This window comes from Ambystoma mexicanum, chromosome 2p, assembly GCF_040938575.1.
Source record: "Ambystoma mexicanum isolate Mex_15411 chromosome 2p, UKY_AmexF1_1, whole genome shotgun sequence".
In the NCBI taxonomy this organism is placed as follows: domain Eukaryota; kingdom Metazoa; phylum Chordata; class Amphibia; order Caudata; family Ambystomatidae; genus Ambystoma; species Ambystoma mexicanum.
The window spans coordinates 928,806,300-928,830,095 of NC_090923.1; the positions used below are offsets into that span (position 1 = coordinate 928,806,300).

A 23,796-nucleotide genomic window follows, 5' to 3' on the forward strand; every position below is an offset into this window, starting at 1 on the left:
ATGTTGTCACGTCACTGCAGTTGTTTTCTTTGCTTTTTTGTGGACTATGGTGTTTTTATTATGTTGTTCTGTGTTGGTGGTTGTCACTGTTATCGGTAATTGTGCAGGTGGAGGAGAGGGTGTATAGTTAGTTATACACTGTTATTTCTTTAGGTGTGTTAAAGGGCGTTGAGGACAATTCACGGTGTTACAGGAAGATGCTAGTTAGGCTTATGGTTGCATAATTACTGGTGAGCAACATGTCTCTTCTTGCTTCTAGCATCACTGTGTCCATCTACCTTACCTTGTTGTGATATCCTTAAGGGGGAAGGTGTGTAGTGGTAAGTAGCCAGGAGGTGAGGTCATGATAATGTCACTTTTGGAATGTTGGTCAGCTCTGCTGTTTAGAGAGTTCTGCGAGTGACAGTTGGGAGCGAGAGAAGAGGTAACCATCCTGGGAGGATATTGGTGTGTTAGGAGAAGGCCCTAGCAGCATACCCCTGAGTGGACAGGGTAAACAAAACTAATAAAGAACATCTGCCACGCACCTACCTTTGTCATGTTGTCTTCATGATCTTCCTCTTACGGGGGCGTGGCCTAATAGGCAGCAATCCGGTGAGGCAAGTGTTGCCTCTTAATCGAGGCACTGACCCCGTGCCAGGCCACGCCCCCTAAGAGCTCAGGCTCAAGTTTGAAGGCCACTTCTTAAGGCAATGCTAAACGATTAATTCAGTTGAAGACATCAAGCTACCCTGTTTTGACTGACAGCATCAACAGCACTCAAGGGAAGGCCTCAACCCTCTGAAAAAAGTGGCCCGTTACTGTACACTCGATGTACGTGTGCCCTAGTCTTTGGTCGCATTTGAATTACCCGCTGAATCCCATGTTCTGGGCACTTGCTGGTTCCCGGTGTATGTACTGTGTCACTATGAGGGAACTCGTTTGTATTGACGCCCCCAGCCCCCCTTTGCCCCCTCTTCGCGTCCACGCTCCCCCCGCCCCCAAGTGCTAGTATTTGGGCTGTGTCCTAAGTCAACAGAGGTAGGCGGCTTGTTTGTGGACATAGGTGTATCGGGTCTCTGGGCGGTGACTGTGTTGTGTCCTGGGTCACGGGGCTCTCCGACTGACCCCTCGGGGCAGGAAGGACACCACAGAAGCCCACCCTTCCGAGGAAGATATATTTGTCGCCCTCGCGCTGGAATCTACCCAGTCGCCAAACAGGATGGACTGACAAACCGAGAGCGAGTCCTTCAGGAAACCCCTGACTTCACGCCGTGTGTTCACACTCAGAGGAAAGAGCGCAGTTAGGATGTTTATCTGGCCGGCCTGGGGGCAGAAGACGAGCATTCTGCCGGCTCCTCACATCGCCTGGAGTTCGCAGCACTGGACGGAGGAGGCCGCTGGATGCTGTAGACTGGCCGCCTTCTCCGGGCTCTGCGCATGAGGTAACACCTACAACCTCTCGCTTGCGAATGTCTGCATTGTCTGGTGAGAAAGCTCAGTGGGTTCGTGTGGCTCCTTCGACGTTCTTTGTGTGACTGTTATGCGGCTGATTCAGCGTGTGAGTTTCTCGGAGATTTTTGAGTAAAGGGCAGCCAGGTCCCATGCTCAAAGGAGCAGACTCGTATGTTTATCCATATGAGGTAGAAACCACCAGCATTCGATAACAACGCCTATTATAAAATCTCTAGAGCCGCTAGATAGGCAGGACACAGTCCATAATCCAGGCATGAACGTTGGTCAGCCTGGTAGTATATATTAATATGAATGGGCGGAAAACCGGTGAGTTGTGGTTAATGGCAACAACGTTCTAGCGCAGAGAGGGTTCAGATGGGCACAGAGAATGCTTTTCTGCCTGCTGCCGAGAATTACACATGGGCAAAGGGTTTTTGTTGTTGTTGTGAGAGTTACAGATGGGCGCACAGATTACCCTATTGTCGAGTGTAAAACTGGGCACAGAGATTATTTATGGGCGAGGGTTACTGCTGGGCACAGCAATTAGGCTATTGTTGTGGGTTGAAGATGGGCACAGAAATTAGCCTATTTACGCTCGTACAACTGGGCACAGAGAATATTCAGCCGTGGAGGGATAACGCTAGGCACCGAGATGGCTCTGCTGGCACTGGGGTTGCTCTGCTGCCATGCTGTAAAACTGGAGACAGGCTGTGGATTAACGCTTGGGACGCATTTGGTGATTAACCTCCCAGTTAAAGATTGTAATGGCACTTTGTATGAGGCAGCTTTAAAATTGGCGATTTTCTTGGGTCTGCTGTATAGATATGTGTGTATATAAGGCCAGAGTACACGGGATGTAATGACATGGGAGGCACGAGGCGGTGGTTAAGCTGTGGCGCAGTGACACACATTACACTCTAACATAGAGGTACAGAAGGTGACGTGGTTTATTATTTATTTCAGTTTATCTGTAAGGCACTGGCTGTGAACAGTCACTCCATAGCTCCCGAGTCCCAAAGGGGGAAGCGGCGCAGGGGGAGGGACGAGGGTGGGAAGCTATAATGAAAGCCTTGAAATAATCAGCTCAGGTGAAGGGGCAAGAGGAAAGTGCTGCAAAAGTGCAGGTAATACAATGCGTAAGTGCCTGCAGATCAGTACAGAAAAACGCAATCAGTACAGACGAAATGAAACAGAGCAAAACAAAAGGGCAGTGGAGTCCGATATCTAAAGGAATCGGGGCAGCAGTAGAGAGCCTCCAGCCAGCAGGGCGCGCAGGCCAGTCAAGTGGACACCTGCCAACTGTTCTTCCTCTCCTAAGGCTGTCCCGAAGAAGGCACTTCTTAGCTGGGGGTGGTTCTCCTCCGATCGGAGAGATGGAGAATGTCCATTCTGCCGTCCAGTTCATTACAGAGACTAGGGCTCCTGCTACAAGTTTCATTCCAGAACTGGCCCCCCAGATGCATAGATTCCCTCCACCAGGCACAGTTGCAGAGACGGGGCCCAGAGTCCTACCACCAGGTTCATTCCAGAGACTGGCCCAGAAGCGCCTAGACTCCCGACACAAGGTTCATTCCAGAGACTGGCCCAGAAGCGCCTAGACTCCTAACACCTTTTTCTTCTGAGGCAGTAGATATTATGAGTCTTTCAGAGTATTAGCTAGTCACACACTTTGGGGGGCCGGGTGGCTGGCGGTATGAGGATGCCACAAAAGCAGGTGGGTTGGAGCCAGATGGGCTACATAGCAATCCTGTATCTCTTCGGGGGGGGGGGGGGGGGGCACATTGCTTTGCTCCCACCTTGAGCAGGCACTGGGAGCCAAGCAGGAGAGGCAGACACATGTCTATAATATATTTTGAAGATCAGCCTTATTCGTTCATGTTTAACAGCTCGCGACTTTAGGTTGCAACTCTGCTTAAACAGAGCGCCAGAAAGCATTTCTCTATAAATATCTGGCAACCCTGGTGACACCACGGCAACCGCAGGAAAGTGAGAACATTGACGCGCCCGTGGCAAGAGGCTTAACCCTACACAGCCCAGAGGTCGTTTTTCACTCGGTCCATAATATTGTCGGGGAAAGACGGACTCCGAATGCACTGTTATATTCAAAGGCATGAACAGCGTAAAGGTAATGTTCGAACTTGTTTGGAGCGAAGGTTTTCCAGGAAGCGTCCCGAGTCCTCGTTTTACAGAGTGGGTAGAAATAAGACACCGTTCGTTCACTTGCAGAGGGTAAGACCCCGGTGTGCACACTGGCTGCGCGCGCTGGGGTCGTGGGGGGAGGTTTATCGTGGAATTGGTCATCAGTGGGTATACAGTGGAGGAGAGAGGCAGCGGAAAAGGCCCGCGAGACCAGGTTGGCTTTACAGTCCGCGGGGGCTGTGCCGCGGAATCACACACAGGCAGCATTGTTTCAGGTGGGTGATTTAGTTCGGCGTGGCGTCAGTTTACTACCTGTGTGTGTTAGTATTGATTTTGCATTGTATTCGAGTGTAGATGGGCGGGGGGCACTGAGGAGAGGGGCAGGTGGTCCTGCCAGATAAACCCATCCCGCTACTTGTCTTCGTATCGTAATTGCATTAAGGTAATCTGACAAAACAGCATCCTCATTGCTCATGTCTCTGTGGTATGTTTGGTCATGGCGTTGTTAGTGTGTTTGCTACTGTGCCATCACATTGTCCGGTTCTATGCCGTGCCATAACATTGTTCACTTCTATATCTTGTCATGACATGTCTATGCCTTGTCCTGATATTTTTCATGTCTATGGCTTGTCACACCATTGTTTATGTGTAATGATTTGCCATCTCATTGTTCATGTCTGTGATGGGTGCTTTATCATTATGTGTTTATGTTTGGTACCTTGCAGTGTTGGAAATGGAAAAAATGTATTGTGGGAACTGTCACCTCTTTGGAGTGGCGAGACTGTGCAGGAAGGAGGGTGGGACGTGGCCCCAGGCCAGGTTGGCAACACAGTATCTCTTCATAGAACCCAGTCCTAGCGATTTGCATAAAAGCAAAGAGCATTATGGGAACATCATACTGTCCACACTTTTATACAGTAAGAAGCCCTTTTAAGCGAATAATGGACTCTTCTGTTTTGATTAGTCACCATATTCACCCTAATAAAGAGATGTCTGTAACTTGCAGGGCGTATATACACGTTTGGACAAACCGCAATGCGGTATGTGAGGATTTGGCAGTTTCGGCCTGTAGTGCTGAGTCTTCTGAAAGATTTTATGTGAAATGTGACGAAGAGGACAGCTTTCGGAAGCGTCGGCATGGAGCCCTGTCTTTTCTTCTGAAAGCTGTCTGCTTGTTGAGGCAGCAGGACCTGAGAGAGTCACGAGATGGGCCCTGGTTGAGAAATGTGTTGCCACAGTGCCGCTCCGTCTTCTTCCGGCCCATTCGCTGCACTGCTGCCTTGCCATCACATGTTTAGTGTCCTTCCTTTGCCATCTCATTGTCCATGTCTGTGCCGGGTGCTTTGCCATCGAGTCGCTCGTGTTTATGTTTGGTGCCTTGCCATCACATGTCTAGTGTCCTTCCTTTGCCATCTCATTGCCCATGTCTGTGCCGGTTGCTTTGCCATCGAGTCGCTCGTGTTTATGTTTGGTGCCTTGCCATCACATGTCTAGTGTCCTTCCTTTGCCATCTCATTGCCCATGTCTGTGCCGGTTGCTTTGCCATCGAGTCGCTCGTGTTTATGTTTGGTGCCCTGCCATCACATGTCTAGTGTCCTTCCTTTGCCATCTCATTGCCCATGTCTGTGCCGGTTGCTTTGCCATCGAGTCGCTCGTGTTTATGTTTGGTGCCTTGCCATCACATGTCTAGTGTCCTTCCGTTGCCATCTCATTGTCCATGTCTGTGCAGGGTGCTTTGTCATGAAGTCACTTCTGTTTATATTTGGCGATTTGCCATCACATTGTTCTTTTCCTGGTGCTGGGCGTTAGTGCTGGGCGTTTTGCCACCCCATTTGGAGTGTTTATGCTGGGCGCCCCTTCTTATTGCGCTTTGTCTTCCATGCTGGGTGCTTTGCCGCCACAACATTTGTGTCTGTGCTGGATGCTCTGACACCCCAGTATATGTGTCGATGCTGGGCAGTGCTTGGAATGGTAACAAAGAAGTGCAGGTTTTCATCTAAGTGAAAAAAAGAGCAGCAGAAAACATTGCTTCCTTAGGACTGTCCATGTCTCCCCCCAACCCCAGTCCCTGTGTCTAGGGTTACACGGTAGCATTACTGTATAGTAGCTCTGTGTATTCATCACCCCATTGGACAAAACCGACCCCACAGGCACCATAAGCACGACAACACCAATAAGGCAGCACTAGTGGTGCAACAGGAACATCCCCCATTGCCACATCATTTAGAGTGACATTAAAGTCACAAACCAACACTTAGGCTAGTGATGAGAGTAAAAGAGAGAACGAGTGAGATCGTGAAAAAAGAGAGAGCAAAGAAAATAGACAAAGAATATTGGAGTACAGAAGTAAAATGGGGGAAGGAAAAAAGAAGAAAGAACAGAATGAAGAAAGACTGAGGACAAAAATGTGAGCCAAATCAAGAAAGAAAACAGTAAGGAAAAACAAAAAATAAAAGAAGCAACAAAATAGAGATCCGTAAAGAATAAAGATATCAGAAAACAAGAGGAGAAAAGGGGGCTGACGGGAATGAGTAACAGACTGGCACAGAGAAGGGGCATTACAAGAGAGAGGGGCAGACTGAACACTCCAAGGCCAGCAGAACCCACATAGGAAAAGTATGGAGGAATTGGAAGAGGAAGGCATATCAGCATCACTCAAGGAGGAGCGGCCAACGATACAAGAACATTAAGAGCGAGAGGGGGTATAGGGCAGAGCGAGAGGGGGTATAGGGCAGAGCGAGAGGGGGGTATAGGGCAGAGTGAGAGGGGGGTATAGGGCAGAGTGAGAGGGGGGTATAGGGAAGAGTGAGAGGGGGGTATAGGGCAGAGCGAGAGGGGGGTATAGGGCAGAGCGAAAGGGGGGTACAGGGCACAACCCAGTAGGGGAGCAAGAAGCATTTATGGAGATCAGCAGCTCCCATGCTGCAGGGAGAAGCCGAGAGGCTCTCCTCTTCCTGTGACAGGGGCACCTTGGGAGGCGGGGAGGGCCTAGCCTTCAAATGGTGGGGTGGGGCCTAACTTCAGGGAGGGAAGGGCACACATATGTGTATGGGGTTCGCCTTCCGTTCTCTGCAAGGAATGGTTGGGGGAACTAATGTGAAATTGGCAGCAAATAGTGAAATTGAACCCACCTTAGGCCAGTGACATTGCCCAAAACATGATAGGGTTTCAAAACAAAATGCACATTTTGAAACGGTACCTGCCAGCATGGAAATGTTGTGGTTGTGATATGGTGCGTGGTTGGCTCTGCTAGTTGCTAGTTCATGCTGCATGCCCAGCTGCATGTACCATAATCCCATGAAAGACTGAGTGGCACAACAGTTGGCGTGTCTTTGAGATGACAGTGGGAAGTCGGAAAGCAAAACCTAGGCAACTGACTAGAACATGAGAGATCTGAATTTGTGCCTTGGGCGCATGTCACTTGGCATACCATAATTTATCCTGACATGATATATTATGGCAGAAGAAGGCATAAAAGCTGGGGAAAGACTACTCTGCATGGATATAAAGAAATACATGTTAAGTGTGAGATTTCCAAAGTGAAAAAAAGGCTACCATGAATTGTTATTGGGTGGTCTGTTGGGCGAGGATGCTAGCAACAACAACCACCTCAAAATCATTTACCTCTCACCCTAAATGACAACACAACTCTACCACTGAAACAACACAGGATGCACAATGAAACGTACACCACCCGAACACACGTGTTATGTTTTTCGTCTTTTTTACAATGCACATTACCATTTCAGTGGTGTCAACACTAAATTTCCCTAAAGACCACACTAACCCACTACAGATACACCAACAGAACACTCCACAATTGTTAAGCACCAGTTTGACATACACCACAGACATCAACACAAATAGTTTACAGTGGGTACCTGGTGTGCACAGCTGTACCGGGTGGTTGCGAGGAGAGGGCGGGTGGTATCTAGCGAGTCAGTGGCGCGAAGGGTGATGTGATGGCCTACGTGTTGAGGCAGAGAGATTACTTGAAGAGGTGGATCTTGATTTCTTTTTCAGAATTGTAGGAGCGTGAGGGTGAGTCTGATGCTGACAGGGAGGAGGTTCCATAGTTTTGGGGAATAGGCAGAGAAGGCTTATTTCTGGTTCTTCCTTTTTGCAGTGTAAGATTTCAAGTCTGCACGTTTCCTGGCTTCTGGTGGTGCGCTGTCTGCCGGGGATGCTGAATTTCTCTGCAAGGTAGCTGGGTGATTTGTGGGTGACTGCCTTATATATGCAGAAAGATTTGAAGGTGATTTGTGCGTGCAGTGGGAGCCAGTGATAGTCGATGAGGTGGGGTGATGTGGATGATCTGCGTAGACCCTTGATGAGGCTTGCAGCCCCGTGTAGGACACTTTTCAGGGGCACAAGGGAGGATGACGGGAGGCCTGCGAGGAGTGCATTGCCCCCATCCAGTTGGGGTAGGACCAGTGCTAGAACAGTGGATCTAAAGCTGTCCGGAGGGAGGAAGGGCTTGACTTTCCACAGGTGGGAGAGCTGATACCAAGCTGTCTGACTTTTCTTAGCTATGTGTTTCTTGAAGGAGAGGTGTTTGACGATGTGGAACCCGAGGGACTTGGCGCAGGAGGTGAGCTCAGGTGTGAATTCCTCAGAGTTCATGGTTGATAGCCAGGTCTGTATGTCTGGTTGTTCCGTGTTGTTGGTGAGGAGTAGGAATTTGGTCTTTGAGGGGTTGAGGTTCATTTATGCACTGGACATTCAAGAATGGATCAGTGAGAGGCAGGTTTTGAGCATATGGATGTCCTAGATGGATTCGATCTTGAGGTATAGTTGTGTGTTGTCAGCTTATTGTTGGATGTGGATGATTTGTTGATTTATATAGTGGTTCCGTCAAAGCGCTCTACATAGAACATACATACATACATCATCCCATTCGAGGTTGGTACTCATTTATCAACCTCGATGGATGAAAGGCTGAATTGGCCTTGCCGGGATTCAAACCTGCGACCTGCAGATCGCACATAGATCACAGCAGCGAGCGATCAACCCGTTGAGCTATCTTACCCACTAGATAATGCAGCATGTTGGCTGTGACTAAATGCTTGCCCATGGGCAGCGTGGGTTGTGTCCAGTGCCACATCACTGAGTGAGTGCAGGGGTGCAGGTAGTTTTTTTATGTGTATCATCTGTTGTGGAAAACTTTGTGGGAGGTGCCTTGCTAAGATTAAGGGAAGAACATTGCGGCAAAGGGTACATCATGTGTCGGCCAATATTGCAAATGTTAATGAAAACTACTGTAACCAATATGACCTCAGGAGGTATAGCTCACAAGCAGGAGAACAGAAAGGACAGGGTGGGACAGCTGCTTAGGAGATGGTGGAGGGTGTACCATATGTCACAGATGCCCAGTACACCAACTCTCATAGACAGTTCAAGGGTTTTAATTAAGTTTCTTCAAAGGGGCTCTAAAGGTATCGCTCTCTCGCTCATCTAGAGAAAGTGAGACTTTTCCTACCTCAGACATTTTTACTCCCCAGGTTAGTACCAACTGATTTTTGTACCCCTTTACACTGCCTCAATCACCTTGCACTTACTCCGTAGTCACCACTTCTACTCTCACTCGCACACCGTGCATGCACACTCAAAACATACTACCACTTTGTCTCACCTTCTTTGAAAATTGCCTCCATGCTCCTGTCCACTGTCCTTACTCCTTCTGGTTTGTTGGTCTGACACATTCTCCTCCTTTGACTTCACCCGAATAACCCACAATCTCCTTCTTTCGTGTCCACTTATATCCTTCCCCCTCTTGCTCCGGTTGGTCTGGCTCCCCTACCAATCTTGCCTGGCCTTTCCCACCCAGGAAGGGTTACATAAACGAAAAGACATGTAAGGGGGCCTAAAACCCCTCCGTTTATTCCATGCATTTTTGCCCGGGCTGGACTGTGGCGGCCCTCTATAACTAGCATTGCAAACTCTTTCCAAATCCATGGGTTGACAGTCTGTTGGGGAGCCATTCTGCGGCTCCATTGTATGTGAGCGTGCTGCTGCAGAGCGAACTGTAATTCCTGCCAGAGGGCCTCTTTGTTGCTGTGTTACTTCTAAGCTTGGTCCCAAATGCCTGGTTTCTAAATAATTCGATTTGCAGCTTTCCATGTACATGATGACCATTAGTTGCATTGGGCTGTGCAGCCTCACGCAGGGGGTCGTCTTAATTTCACTTCCTGTTGAGTTGCAGTGGCAAGCAATGCATTCCGTAATTAGCTGTGGGATGATGCCTTGCAGGTTCGGTGTTCTGAAGATTTCTGCTGGTTCACTGCTCTGCTTCTTGGGATCTGTAGTTTCCTAGAGAAATCAGGAAGAAACTGGACAGCATTTTGGAATTCAAGTGTGGTGTGCTTCTGCGGGGTACATTTGTGAATCATATGGGCACATAATGAAGGGAGAGAGACTGGCGCCCTCCCGATTGCCACCTTTCCCCTCTGCGTTAGGATTGGCTCTGGTTCCGCCCTGGTAGGACTGCCACTCCAGGTGAAGAGGGACCCCCGTTCCCTCTGGATCGGGTCAGGTTACTGACCCTGTCACACAACCCATGGCTACCATGACATCTGTTGAACAGAGCTTTATTCAGCTAAGTCAACACTCCTGCTTTTAGTCCGATGAACCGGCACATGTGATCACTGGAAACTGTGGTGGCACGCATATTCACGCTCATGAGCGGAAATCAGGCACACGGAAAGTGGGGACACAGTGAATGGCCCTCCAAGGCCCATCTACTCTTGACATTTTCTTATGTTATTATGCTTTTATATTGTGCCAAATCTCCACCTAAGTGGGAAAGCCGTTTTCTCACTCAACATTGCCATTTCTGCCCAATGCTCCTCTGGTGAGGGGGTGCGGGGGGGGCGGGGGGGGGTAATGGCGAGGAAGATTAAAGGACTTTGTATCCTGTCAATCCACAGGTAATGGCAGCTGGCGGTGCGGCTTAACCCTGGTTGAAACAGGTGTTAATTTGACTGGTATGTCTCCCTGCTGGCGCAGTAAAATCAAATGTGTTGCCGGCAGTGGTTTAGCAGGAGATGGGAGGAGTTTGTAAACAACACTCCTCCCCCATTTAAATATACGTATTGCTTGGGTTTCGGCAAGTGGTTTAGAGCCTGCCAAATTTTTGAAGCATGTCTGTTGCCAAATTTTAGGAGGCGAGGATCAGGAACTTCACGCTCCTGGTGATGATTTCATATGACCTTTGACCTTGATTATATCACCTGAGCTAACATCACATTACATTTAGCACTGATGTCATCACATGAAGTGTTTGAGGGGTGTAAAAAACGCACAGAAGCTTACATTTCATAAAAATACCAAACCGTAGTAGATGAAAGACATTTTCTGGATACCAGCCACATTTTAACTAGGGTGCTGCCTTGATGAGCCTTGGAGGGGGTCATGTTGTGATTGGGGTGGACCCAGTAGGACCAACATAGGCCATGGGCTCCGCCATGCATCTGCCACTGCAGCCTTATTTGACCACTTATTGCCAATTTATAGCAACTGTAGCTGCAAATGTCAGGTCTAGGGATCCTATGCCAAGTAAAGCTCCACATGCACATATGCTGCCATAACACTGTGTGCCCAATGTAGCCCCTGTTTTAGGATACTGCCATCTCATGCCTGTTATCACCTTAAAGCCTAGGTATGGTAAACATATGTAGGTTACAGCTTTATATATTCAGTTCCTTCTTTCATATGCCAAATACATATTCAAATGTCCAGCAATGCCATGCTATTTCAGTTAATGCCTCATACTCCTTTTATCGGATAAAGTCAGAGAAATAGCCAACGCACACAAAACCCTGCACACTGTATTAAGTAAAAAATAACCCTTGATTTATTTTTACCAGAGCAAGACTTTCATCTTAATGTCAAGTTTATAGAGGCAGCAACCATCACATTTTAAGCCAAAGGTTCATAACAAACAAACTGAAAGGGAACCCATGACTTCGCAACGCATTTCGATCTGTACATGGATCATCATCGACCCCACAGCGTTGTGCTCATATATGCTGCTGACCGATATGTCATTGACCATACATGCCAGAACTACGTGATCAGCTGCATATATGGTTGAGTCGGCCTTGACAGGATTCAAACTTGTGACCTGCAGAACACACATAGATCCCAGCAGAGAGAACTTAACCCGGTGAACTATCTTACCAGCCATTTCCCCTTAAATGGGCATCCCACACCATTTGGTAATGCTTTGACTATGGGGGTTATATTTCTTATTAACATACCACTTATTATTGCATGACTTATAATCAAGAGGTATATGCCATTGGCCACTGGTAAAACTGATAATAGCAGTGCTATATTTTCTTTTAAAAAGGACGAGAGGGGACAGAAGACGGTTATGGGTCATTACCCAATACATGTTTATTTGTAAGTGTCCAATTGATTAAACAGCATGGTGTGTCATAATGGGATTGCTCAGCAAGTTAAAATCTCAACTCTGACACATGCCAGCCTACACTTTCCAAGTTCATATTTCAGCAGGGCTGATCAGACCATCGGGCCTCATTACGAGTTTGGAGGCAGCGGTCCGGGTCTGGTCTGGCTGAATGGGGACTTACTGGGACATTCCGACCTATGCGGACCCGGTAAGTCCCCATTCAGTTTGCCATTCCCCATTCCCATTTGAGCCCCCATAGGGCTCAATGGGAATGGGGAAGGCGCTAATAATGGGCCCACAAATTGAGGGCCCGTTATTGGCTCCAAGGTCCCTTAACGGGTCCCGTAAAGAACGGCTGGTCAGACCAGCCGTTCCTGCTGGGAACCGCTAAGGGACCTCGGAATAGGGCAGTTAGAATTTACCGGCACCGGTCCCCTTACCGGTGACCATTAACCCTTACCGCCCAACTCGGAATGAGGCTCATCGTCTGCCTAAGGTTGATAATTTAAGTACTATTACATTTCTTAGTAATAACACCTATTTGTCCTGCACTTAGAAACAGGAGGAGTCAAGAGTCAGGCATGAAGCACTATACATAAAAATATGATATGCCAACTATTTTACCTGGATACGAGAAAATCCAGAGATTCGGCGTGCAGTGTGGCAAGGATAAGTTGCATCAAGATACCCGACCCTAGGAGTAATTTATTTTATTTATTTATTTATTTATTTATTTATATTTATATAGCGCGCAGACAGCCCAGGGGCATTGTGGCGCTGTTACTTGCAGGAACTTAGTTACAGGGGGTACAGGATTGGCAGCAGTCGTTGGCACATTATGATTGCTACAAACAGATTAGTCATTACAGCTCATGCATCTTTGGTTATTACATTACAGACAGTTTATTGACAAACATGGTGCTGCAAGAGAACTTATGTGAAGAGGATGGTTTTCATAGCTTTCTGGAGGCAATGAGGGAGGGCTCACCTCGGATTGTGGGAGGTAGGGCATTCCAGTGTGATGGTGCGAGATACTGGATCCTCCAGCTCTAGCTCTTTTTACTAGTGGCACACAGAGCATGTTGGTATATGGTGACCTGGTTGGCCTTGTGGAGGAGACAGGGTGGATTCTTTGTGAGAGGTAGACCGGGGCGGTGAGGTGGATGCACTTGTGGGTCAGTGTCAGAGCTTTGAAGATGATTCTTTCCCTTATTGTTAGCCAGTGGGCTAGTTTTCTGGCCTCAGAGATGTGTTCTCTTTTCGTGATACCTTGGGCAGCGCGGAGGGCATTGTTCTGTATTATTTGTAGCCTTTCCAGGTTTTTGTTGGAAGTTCCTAGGAAGAGTACATTGCAGTAATCTATCCTGGAGCCGGTGATTGCTTTGGTTATGTTTGTGCAATTCTCTTTGGAGAGGAAGGGACTGACTGCGTTGATCAGTTTGGCGTGGTACGCAGCTGAGGAGGCTATTGCGTTGACTTGTCTGTCCATGGAGATGTTGGAATCCAAATAGACACCAAGAGTTTTAACCAAGTCGGAGACAGGTATTTTAATGGAGTCAATGGTGAAATAACTGAATTGGGAGTCTAGATTTTTTAGCTTGTCGGGGGAGCCTACCAGTAGGAGTTCGGTCTTGTCAGAGTTGAGGCATAGTCCATTGTCTGCCATCCAGGCTTGGATGGTGTTGTAGAGGTTGTTGAGGGTCAGTGAGTCAGTGTCATAGTTGCCAGTGAGGGTGAGGATGATCTGGGTATGGTCAGCGTAGTTGGTGTAGGAGATGCCCATGGTGTCGAGGATGAGGAAGAGGGGTCGTGTGAAGATGTTGTAGAGAGTGGGGGAGAGGCAGGAGCCTTGGGGCACACCACAGAGGATGATGGTGGGAGAGGCGGAGGCTAAGTCAGAGAATACTTGCATGGTTCTGTCTTGTAGGAAGGACGTGATCCATGCTGTGGCCTCAGGGGAGAATTTAGCGGTGGCAGAGAGGTGGTGGCATAGGACGTCATGGTCTACGAGTTCGAAGGCCACTGATAGTTCAAGTAGTAGGAGAAGTGCTGGTTTGCCCATGTCTCTGGTGTCGTCCATCTGGTTTTTCAAGTCAAGTAGCGTGGTTTCAGTCCCGTGTTTGGGGCGGAAGCCAGATTGTTGGAGACCTAAGAGTTTATTCTCTTCAATGAAATGCTGAACCTGCAGATAGGCTGTTTTGTCCAGTATTTTGAGGAGGAATGGGACATTGGTGATGGGTCTATAGTTGTTAGGGGAGGTGGGATCAAGAGTTGTTTTTTTTAATAGAGGGCGGGCCCAGGCTTCCTTGAGGGAGGCGGGGACTTTCCCCGTGGCAAAGGAAGCATTGACAATGGCTGTCAGGAAAGGAGCTAGTGCTTCAATGCAGTCCTTGATGAGGGTAGCTGGGCAATGCATCACCTTTACAGGTAGAGGGTTTGTTATTCCTCATTATGTTGATGATGTCTTTTTGCTGTATGGGTTTGAAAGAGAAAGGTTGGGGGGGTCAGAGGCTGGCAGGGGGACAGGGATGTGTGTGTTAGGTATGGCTTGTTTAGTGGCTAATATTTTCTTTTGGAGGAGGTTCAGTTTGGCTTGCATGGCAGTTTGTATTTCATCGCACCAGTCTTTCTTTGCCGAAATTCTGGGGGGCGGGAGTGGGCGTCTCTAGCTCCCTGAAGATAGCAAAGATTTCTTTAGTGCTAGATTGGGCCTCCAAGATTCTGGATTTGAAGGATTTAGCCTTTGCTTGGGTGATTGCGTTTTTGTATTTGGTAGAGAGGGCTTTGAAGATCATCTTATCTTTGTCCGAGTGGGATGTTTACCATTGTGTGAGTGCAACCTTTTTCTCGTTGCGGAGTGTGAGACAGTCTGGGGTGGATTGGGTGGTGGGTTTGGATTTGCAAGGTTTGAGTGGGGCAATGGAGTTGATGGCTCCTTTGATGGCACTGTCATATGCTGTTGCAAGTATTTCTGTGTCTGTGGAGAAAGGAGGTCTGAAGGCTGGGCCTTGGAGGAAAGGCAGTAGCCTTTCCTTCGTGCGCTGACGGGAGCTTCTTGCGAGGCAGGGTGGCAAGGGTTGGGGTGCCGGGGTGGAGGGGCTGGTGGTGGGGATGCTGAAGGTGATGATATGGTGGTCAGACCACGGGGTGGGTGTGTTACCAGTGATGGTGAGTGGACAGTTGTGCTGTGCAATCCAGTCGAGAGTTCGTCCCTGGGTGTGGGTAGGGCTGAAGATGGTGTTTTTGTAGCCCAGTGCCTTGAGGGCTGAGTCAAGGGATTTAGCTGATGAGTCTTTGCAGTCAAGGAGGCCTAGGTTGAGGTCCCCAAGGAGAACAGCTTTAGAGTTCTTTTTAAGGTTGTCTGAAAGGAGGTGGATGAGAGAGGCTTGAAAGTCGCCTATTGGGCCTGGAGGGCGATAGACAATGTGAACAGCAATGGTACAGTGGGGAGAAAGGTTGATTTTGACTTGGAGGTAGTCACTGTTGTTGTGCAGGGATTTCTCTATCTTTCTAATGGAGAGAGAATCTCTGGCAATGATTGCTACACCTCCACCTTTAGAGAGGCGATTTTGTCTCGTGATGGAGTAGGCCGGAGGTAGTGCAAGGGAGAGTGCAGGACTGGAGGCTTCATGTAGCCAGGTTTCTGAGATCATGAGCAGATCAAGATCATGGGAGATTATGAGGTCATAGATGTCCAAAGCGTGAGCATTAACGGACCTGGCATTGATCATGGCGCATTTGAGATGGGGTTGTGTAACAGCTAGAGGGGGGGAGAGGGGAGCGAGGGAGAGGTGGTGGACACACATGGAACAGAAATTGGCACAGTAGCATTCAAAATAGTGGTAGAAGAATTGCACATCGCAGATTTTACACTGGGGGGCTCATTTTTAGTGGTGGTGGGCGGCTGTAGAGTCATATTCAGTATGGAAGCAGTAGACCTGTAAGTGGGGTCAAAAACTTCATTGGCCGCTATATTGGCAGTCCTTGTATTGGCTGTGGGTTTAGAGGTTGGGCGGAGGAGTCTGGCCTTATTGGCAAATAGAGCGGGTTGCACGGTACGTGAGCATAGCCTGGTATTATGGGTGCTTGTGGGGATGGGCTGTGATATGACGTTGGCTTGCAGAGTACGGGCACGTAGTCTAAAGCGCCTTGTGGTAGGGCATGGATTAGTAGGTAGATCGCAGTGGTTGTGCTTCTTACCTTCCGGATGCAGCATAGGTTTGGGGCAGACAGTAGACGAGCAGCGAAGAGCTGCAAAGAGCACCGGAGGCCTTTCCTGACGGCCTTCCCAGCTCGGCTTTGCCTCTCGGTTCTCTCCCCCTCCATATGAAGCAGGAGGGGAGGGGCGGGCTGGGGGAGCCGGCGAATCAGGGCACGGGCCCGCAAAGGAGAAGTTGATTGCACTTTTAGTTGTTAGTGCATATGTAATGTAATGTAGTGCAAGTGGCCTCGTATAGCACCCGCCTGGCACTATAGGTGGCCTTGCTGTCCTTGGCTCTGTAAAAAAAAATCTGCTTTCTATAGGTTTGGTGTAGAAACGTTTGAGTATGTTATCCTTACAATTTGGTTGCCTAAGAACCTGAACTCTTTGGTCATCTTTGACTCCACCCTTTCCTTCTCGGCCCACATCTCGGAGGTCTGCAAAAAGTCAAATTTCCGACTGCACCTCCTCAGAGGTACTCTGCCTTTCCTCTCCTTCCCCCAGAAGTTCATGGTATCCAAAGCTCTGGTTCTCTCTAGCTTGGACTATTGTAACAGCCTCTTTCTAAATCTACCTGCCTCTACTCTCCGCCCTCTGCAACTAATCCAGCCCCGGGATCGTATCTCTCCAGCTCTGAAATCTTTCCACTGGCTCCCAGTGGATGCAAGGATCAAATTCAAGACCCTCTGCATTGTCCACAAGGCTTTCTGGGGCCCGGGTCCAAAATACCTTCAGCTATCCCTCCGCAAATACCTCCCCTCTCGAGCTCTTCGCTCCTTTACCTCCAACTCCCTCAGGGTCAGTCGTTTTTCAAAGAAACAAGCTGGGGGTAGATCTCTGTCTTCGGCTGGGGCCTCCCTCTGGAACAGCCTCCCTGCCACTCTAAAACTTGAAGAAAACCATCTCAGGTTCTGGAAGCACCTCAAGACCTTCCTCTTTGCTTCTGCCTTCGCCCCCCTCTCCCCTGCTGATCTGCTCTCTTGGCACCTTGCACTGGGACACCCTCTGTCTCTGGTCCCAGGTTCCTGCTCATCCTGCCACCCTACCGCACTGCCTGCGGGCCACCCATTGCACTGGGGTTTGTATCTGTACCAATACAGCCCCCTATTTTTTTTCCCCTCCTGCACTTATCAGACCCACCTGATCTGCTGCCTCAAACCTAGCACTTGCCACTTGGCTGCACTACCACTTTGTGCTGATTTTTTATTTATTTATTTTTGTTATGATTATTTATCCTGTTTCTCCTTTGCTCTGCACTTTCCACTTTCTCCCTCCCCTCCATGCACTTTTCCCCTCCCACTCTCCCATGCACTTGCACATTCTCAATGTCACTGGGCCTAGTAAGATCGTTGTTTCGTTCTCCCCTGTTCCCCTCCCTTGCCTTGTCGTGTTCTGAAACACCTGTGTATGAGCGCGATATAAATAAAATATCATATCATATAATAACTCAGTAGATATAGATATAGATTAGAATATCCAGTTCCTAAATATTGCACCAGCTGCTTTGTGGTTTAACAAGGTTTTACTGCTCTGATTAATGCATCCGCTAAGCCCTGCTGATCTTATGTTGAGGCTGGTACAGTGGCATTCCTATGTAACACTGACATTTACTTTGCGAGTAGTGTACATTCCCTAGCTCTACTATTCGTTCAAGCATGCTTCAATATACCTGCTCCAAAAATCAAGCATTCTGTGACCGCTGCCACAGTATCCGCAATTGTATTGATAAAACTGTGCACCATGGGCCAAGAACCAGCAATTAATACATGTACCCACCTGTCAGAGTGATTTCCAGTAACTGGACCAAGCCAACACAGTGGATTCTATCCATAAATATGAATGAACTTAGCAGGAGACCTAATGTAGCACAATTCGACCTTTGAGTCAGGAACCTCTGCTATAGAAGCTAACAGTGCTGTGCTTTGAAGGCATTGGGTGAACTAGATCAAAGCTCAGACCAATGTCAGGTCTAAACTGGCTCAGTCGAATAATAATTGCATCCACTACAAGAATAGGATATTTGACGTCATGGTCACAGGTGTCAATCTTGCCGGGGTCATTCAGCTCAACATCCATCCAACATCACTAATATGAGTGCCATTAAGTTGGATAACAATAACCATCTCTTATCTCTCTGTAGCCCTAAGACAAAGACTCTACCAAGAGAGAACATCCCCTGTATAAGTTAATGAAGTGCTTAGGAAATTGGGAAACGGACAAAATGGCCCCGGCAGTTACTGTCCACTGACAATGTTTTTTTTTTCTTTTCTGTACTGTGGTCTGAGCTCTTGCTTCTTTCTTTATCAATATATATTTTGCCCATCTATTTTCCATTAGCCCTTGTATAGACGTCCTACTTTCCAGCAGATGGCCTCTGGGTGTGGGCCATGATTGGAAGAACTATGTAGCTGGGCTATGTCACCTCACACCATTCCTTGTTTCTGTCTCGCCTTTCTAAGGCCTTTGGATTTGTCACTGTTTTATTTTGTCCCAAGGTAGCTTCGTAAGTCCCTTTACTCCCGTCTGAGGCTCGATTCAAAGTCCTATATTTTATGTGTTTCCATTCCATCAACAACTGTCTAAATTACAGACAGGGTCCAAATTGCAGGCAGGGAATGTAGAATACACATGTCTATGTGCATTGAGTTTGAACCCTTTTCTTTTGTTTCAGGTTTCAATTTTAGGCTGTGACTATGCCTGTCTTTAAGAATTCTTACCAAACCAAGATGGCCAAAGTCAACGGCAGTCCCAACGGAGAGCTGATCCTACACAACATGAATGAGAGCCCTAACCCCTTTGATGAAACATTGGAGGAGGATGAGCAAGACTCTTCTGGCAATGTCTCTCCAGGTGGAGGGAACCCCTTTGACGAAGATGAGATAGAGCCCAAAACTGACCTGGTCAATGGCAGCTTGCCAGGCAGCGCCAAGAGACGTGGAACTCTGGAAAAGATTGTTGGGCTGTCACCCTTTAAGATGGGCAAGAACAAGAAGGGTGGCAGCAAAGAGAAGCAAATTAATAGAGACAGACGGTCCTTCCTGGGTAAGATCATGGACTCTTTGAACGAGCAGGACCACAGCTTGAACACTACGCCTGAAAAGAAGAAGATGCGAAGGAGCTCAGAGGACTTCAACATCCTTCAGATGCTCAATGGTAGACGTAGAGAGAGCTTTTCGAGTCTCGAACTCAGCCCCACTGAAGGGGCGAACGGTGGCAGTGACACTCTGAAACGCTTGAACTTCCTGAAATTGGGACGTGGAACAAAACCACGCAGAGTGTCAATGGTTGACAAGCTGCTTCAGCCAGGGTCTTATGAACGCATAGAGCTACTGGAGGAGGTGGAGGATATTGAGAAACCCAAGGAGCCCCTTTCAGGTTAGTGCACCATTTCTTCTTTATCTGTCTATAGACATTTGAGTCTTTGAATGATTTTTCAGTTTTATCAGGCACCAAGGACACACAGGAACTATCATTGAAGCACAATGAAAATACCAAAAACACACAGTAAAACTAGGGATGAAGGACATTTAGCAACCTTTGTGGGGCATTGTGCATAATGCAGCCAATCAGGATTGGGGAATTCTGGCCACTAATCTCTGGCAGTGCCCAGTCTACCTGTAGCTGAGCCATCCATAATATTTTGTCCCTTTGGCCATCCCCACTTAGCTTTCTATGTCTCAGCAACACCCTTTGGCCTCCTCATTTCACTTCTGCCCCAGCCTTGTCTGTTTTTCTCCCTTTTCTCCTCGTACAGACGTTCATGCGACAAGCCCCCAGCTGCCTTGACCATGATGCATTTGGAGTGTCACTGCGACAAAAAAAGCCACAGATGCAGCTGTTCCCTCTGCTGGGGCCTGCAAGTTTAGTCTTTCAAGGAAACATGCTTTTACCAAACACTCTTGTGCACTAGGACCTCAGCCGGCCCATTGAGCTGGGGGTTCCCCAATAGAACTTTAAGATGAGGCAGCAGCAACCGTGAGATGGATGGGGATGCAGATTCATACTCTTGCATCAAATCAATAGGCAAAGGGAGTCCGTTTAATGACAAGCACAAAAAACGGGGAGTTCATGAATATCAGCATTCGCTCGATCTTCCTTCTCGATTCAACTCCAATTAATTTAATAAAAAACACATCATTTATACTAAAAACTCGTCATCATTGACATGTAATGCTTAAAATCTGGCATGCAATTCTATTGGTTCTAGGAAGGTAACTTTAATATAGGTACTATATCTGTATATGGTAACGGAGTGAGGGGATTGGACAAACAATGTCAGGTGGGGCATCTAAGCCCTACCTTCAAAATGGCTACTGTAAACGTCACTAAAAGTACGACGTCTCATTGGTTTCACTAACTATAGGACCCTAGATTACTTGGTCCACTATGATTGGGTTGGCAACAGCCCCACTCATACTTTTCCACTTGCCTAGCAGCGTGCAGAATAGCCGGCCAGGTGCAGGGAGCTCGCCTGCACGCCCAGCTTCCCTCCAATTATTGCTACAATCACTCATCACCTTAGTGGTCATGTGTCAATTCTTTCTTTGTGGTTGGATTCGAGACTGCTTCTTGGTCTGGAAAAATTAAGATATCTGTGCATGGCACAAGGCCATGTGCAGGTGTGAAAGTTTCCTCCCTTCTCGCTTGGCTGGTCACGTGATTCAGACACAGTGAAATTGTCTTATTCTTCATTTAAATTGTATATTTGATTTAATTATGCCAGCCATCTGCCTTCCGTGGCTTATCTTGACCTTTCTAAACAGGATACCCTGTTCTTCTTTCATAATTGTTGGTCTATTTCAGCTGATAAGACCTTTGCTTGCTGGCATGATTTGCATGCGTCTGAGTTTCTCTCTGTCTTTAATTTTCGATTTGTTCGCCGCAAAGCTCTTCTCTTGAGACCTTTAGTAACCTTTGGTTGATTCTGCTCTTGTGCATAGTGGAAGTATACTTATTTAAAGTGCTCCTTTTGAGGTAGATATGTATAGGTGGAGCTTGCCGCAATCTATTTTACTACTAAGCATAAACAAGCCTCACAAATTCTTGCTTCTTGCGTTCCTTGCATTTGTGCACGTGTAAACTAACTGAATATCTTCATCGCGCATGTGGCATTATTTCTGACATCTTTGACATTTATTATTTCACTTTAGGTTCAGGATGTCACTTATCCATGGTGTTTGGTCTTTTTTTATCATTCACAGTTCGTCATATCTTTGATATGTGAGTCAGTCCGGGTTCTTGTGATGTCACCAGTTCGTCTTCCTTCAGTATCTTTTTAGATTCTTCAGGGATTGTGTTCTGACAAGCTTCATTCTGTTTCATTTGTCGATATGGTTTTCTCAATGGGTACCTTACTGTCCAGGTTTTCTTAGGTGTCGGTACTTCAACAGGTGCTGTTCTTCTGATAGGTACTGGACAGAGCCCAACTGCGGCTCTCTGCTGGTTTATTTGCTCATCATACGTCACATATTTCGGCGTGAACATTCCTGGTACTTCAAAATGGACGGCTGGAGTGCAAGTCATGCTTGGGACCTCCTCTACACACTCTTACGACAACACTTACCACACACTCTTACAACATACACTCTAAGGACAAACACTCCTATGAGACATGCTTGTATGACACATGTTCCTATGACATGTGCTGCTATGACAAGCGCTCCTACAACACACATTCCTATGATACATGTTCCTATGATGCAAGCACCTACTATGCACATGCTTACTACACATAACAAGTGGACATATGATACATGCTCTCACATGCACCTACGACACATGCTCATATGGCACATGCACCTATGACGCATGTTCCTTCCGTCTAGGCTCCTACGACACATGGTACTATGACACACGCTCCTACCACATACACACTTATGACACACACTTCCCCAGCATTGGATCTTTCATGGAGTCACATGCTGTGAATATTCCCCGTTGTCAGGCTGGGAATCCCCGGTTACTTTGATTTAGTAATTTTCCTATGGAAAACCTTGACACCTTGAGTGTCCCATCAATGTCGTTGTGGGTGCTTTTGGTCCCCACCATTAAGACGTCTAGTGTATAGCTCTGCCCTAGCAGCTTCCCTTCAGATTTCAACCATCATTTGAGCTGGTGGGATTCCTTGAGTTCTTCTCTCCAGAGAGAAAATATCTTTCCACACAAAATTATTATTTGTTCAACTTATTCTCCAACTGGAGGAACCGATGACTCATCTACAGTCCCGTTTACGACCATAGAGACCATTGGCCTGAAAGAATCCTTGTTCAGGCCCTGTGACACTTGCGGCCGAAAGAACGTTTACGAGGATGACAGGCATGCAGATTGTTTATACTGCCTCTACCCTAACCATTCCCCGGAGGAATGTGAAATCTGCCAGGGTTTGCCACAGAAAAACCTTAAGGACAGAAACCGTTGCCTCATTTGTTGGCTTAATGAAGGAGCATACCCGGAGTCGGATGCAGGTTCGTCAAGAAGTGGGAGAGCTAGCACTCCTTCTGACAAGAGGTCGCCATCAGGTCACAAGTCCAAGTCTGAAGAACCTTTTCTGAAGAAACAGAAAACAGATGAGCCAAAATCGTCCACAAGCCACGATAAGGCAGCACACTCCTCTCCTGTTAAAAAAAGCCCAGGTAGCGGTGAGCGCTGAGTGGTAAGCATGTGTCCAAAGTCCCTTTGAAAAAGGAAAACCAAACGGATAAAGGTTCACACCCGTCGACTAAAACCACGTCCCACTCGTCGAGAAGGTCCTCTCCGATAGACAAACACAAATCCAAGTCGTCCACGTCTAACTCCAACCAAACACTCTTATAGCGCATACTCGTACAACGCACACTCTTAGGATGCACACTCTTATGATGCACAATTACCACCCACTCTTATGATACACACTCATACAACACATGCTCCTAAATCACGCGCTCCTAACACACACACACGCACACACACACACACACACACACACACACACACACACACACTCCTGTGACACATACACATATGTTATGTTATGTTACTTGGCATTTATATAGCGCCTTATTTATCATTGGTATGATCTCAAAACATTGGTAGGTTGAACGACCTCGGGAACCGCAGTTCGAATCAGTAGAGGGAGAGAGTGTCGTATAGTGCGTGGGCGCACCATATATGTGTGCAGCCGGTGTGGTAGTTGCATGATAGCTGCTTCTTAGTGGTAGGTGTGGAGTGAAGAAGTCAGTTGGATGTGTTCAGTCTGGAGGGTGGACACCCAGACTAAGTTCTGGCTTCTTTAGGCCTGCGGAGACGCATAAGCTAGCAGTATGTGCTCAGCTAGCTGTGTTTGATTAGGATGATGGGTAGTTTGTGGGGTCATGTTAGTATGAGAACAGCTATACCGAATGTGTCATAGTATGGCTGTGTTCTAGTTGAGTGATGGTGTATAGGAGAGAGTAAGCGTAGTAGTGTGATATGGTAGCTATCAGTAACGCGCCGGTGACCATGAACTACATCCGTACTGTTTACTCTATCTGTTTTATTTACTCTATTTGTTCCATCCACTTCGTTCGTTCCATCTACTACAGCTGTTACATACATTCTATCCACTCCATCCATTTCATCTATTTAATCCGTT

General features: G+C 47.5%; 1 protein-coding gene across 7 annotated transcripts in view; it reads left to right on the forward strand.

Moving 5' to 3' along the window:
- The window catches only part of EXOC3L2 (exocyst complex component 3 like 2), a 543,403-nt gene that overhangs the window by 318,520 nt on the left and 201,087 nt on the right, over window positions 1–23,796 (forward strand). For 4 of the 7 annotated variants that reach the window (XM_069644667.1, XM_069644660.1, XM_069644663.1 and 1 more), the window contains one exon: window positions 18,859–19,562. In XM_069644667.1, coding sequence (XP_069500768.1) covers window positions 18,881–19,562 — 682 coding nt within the window. In that variant the 5' untranslated portion in view covers window positions 18,859–18,880. Of the gene's footprint in view, window positions 1–1,175; window positions 1,425–3,483; window positions 3,560–3,705; window positions 3,849–18,858; window positions 19,563–23,796 lie in introns of those variants that run through there. The other 3 variants (XM_069644666.1, XM_069644661.1, XM_069644665.1) reach the window with 3 other exon arrangements.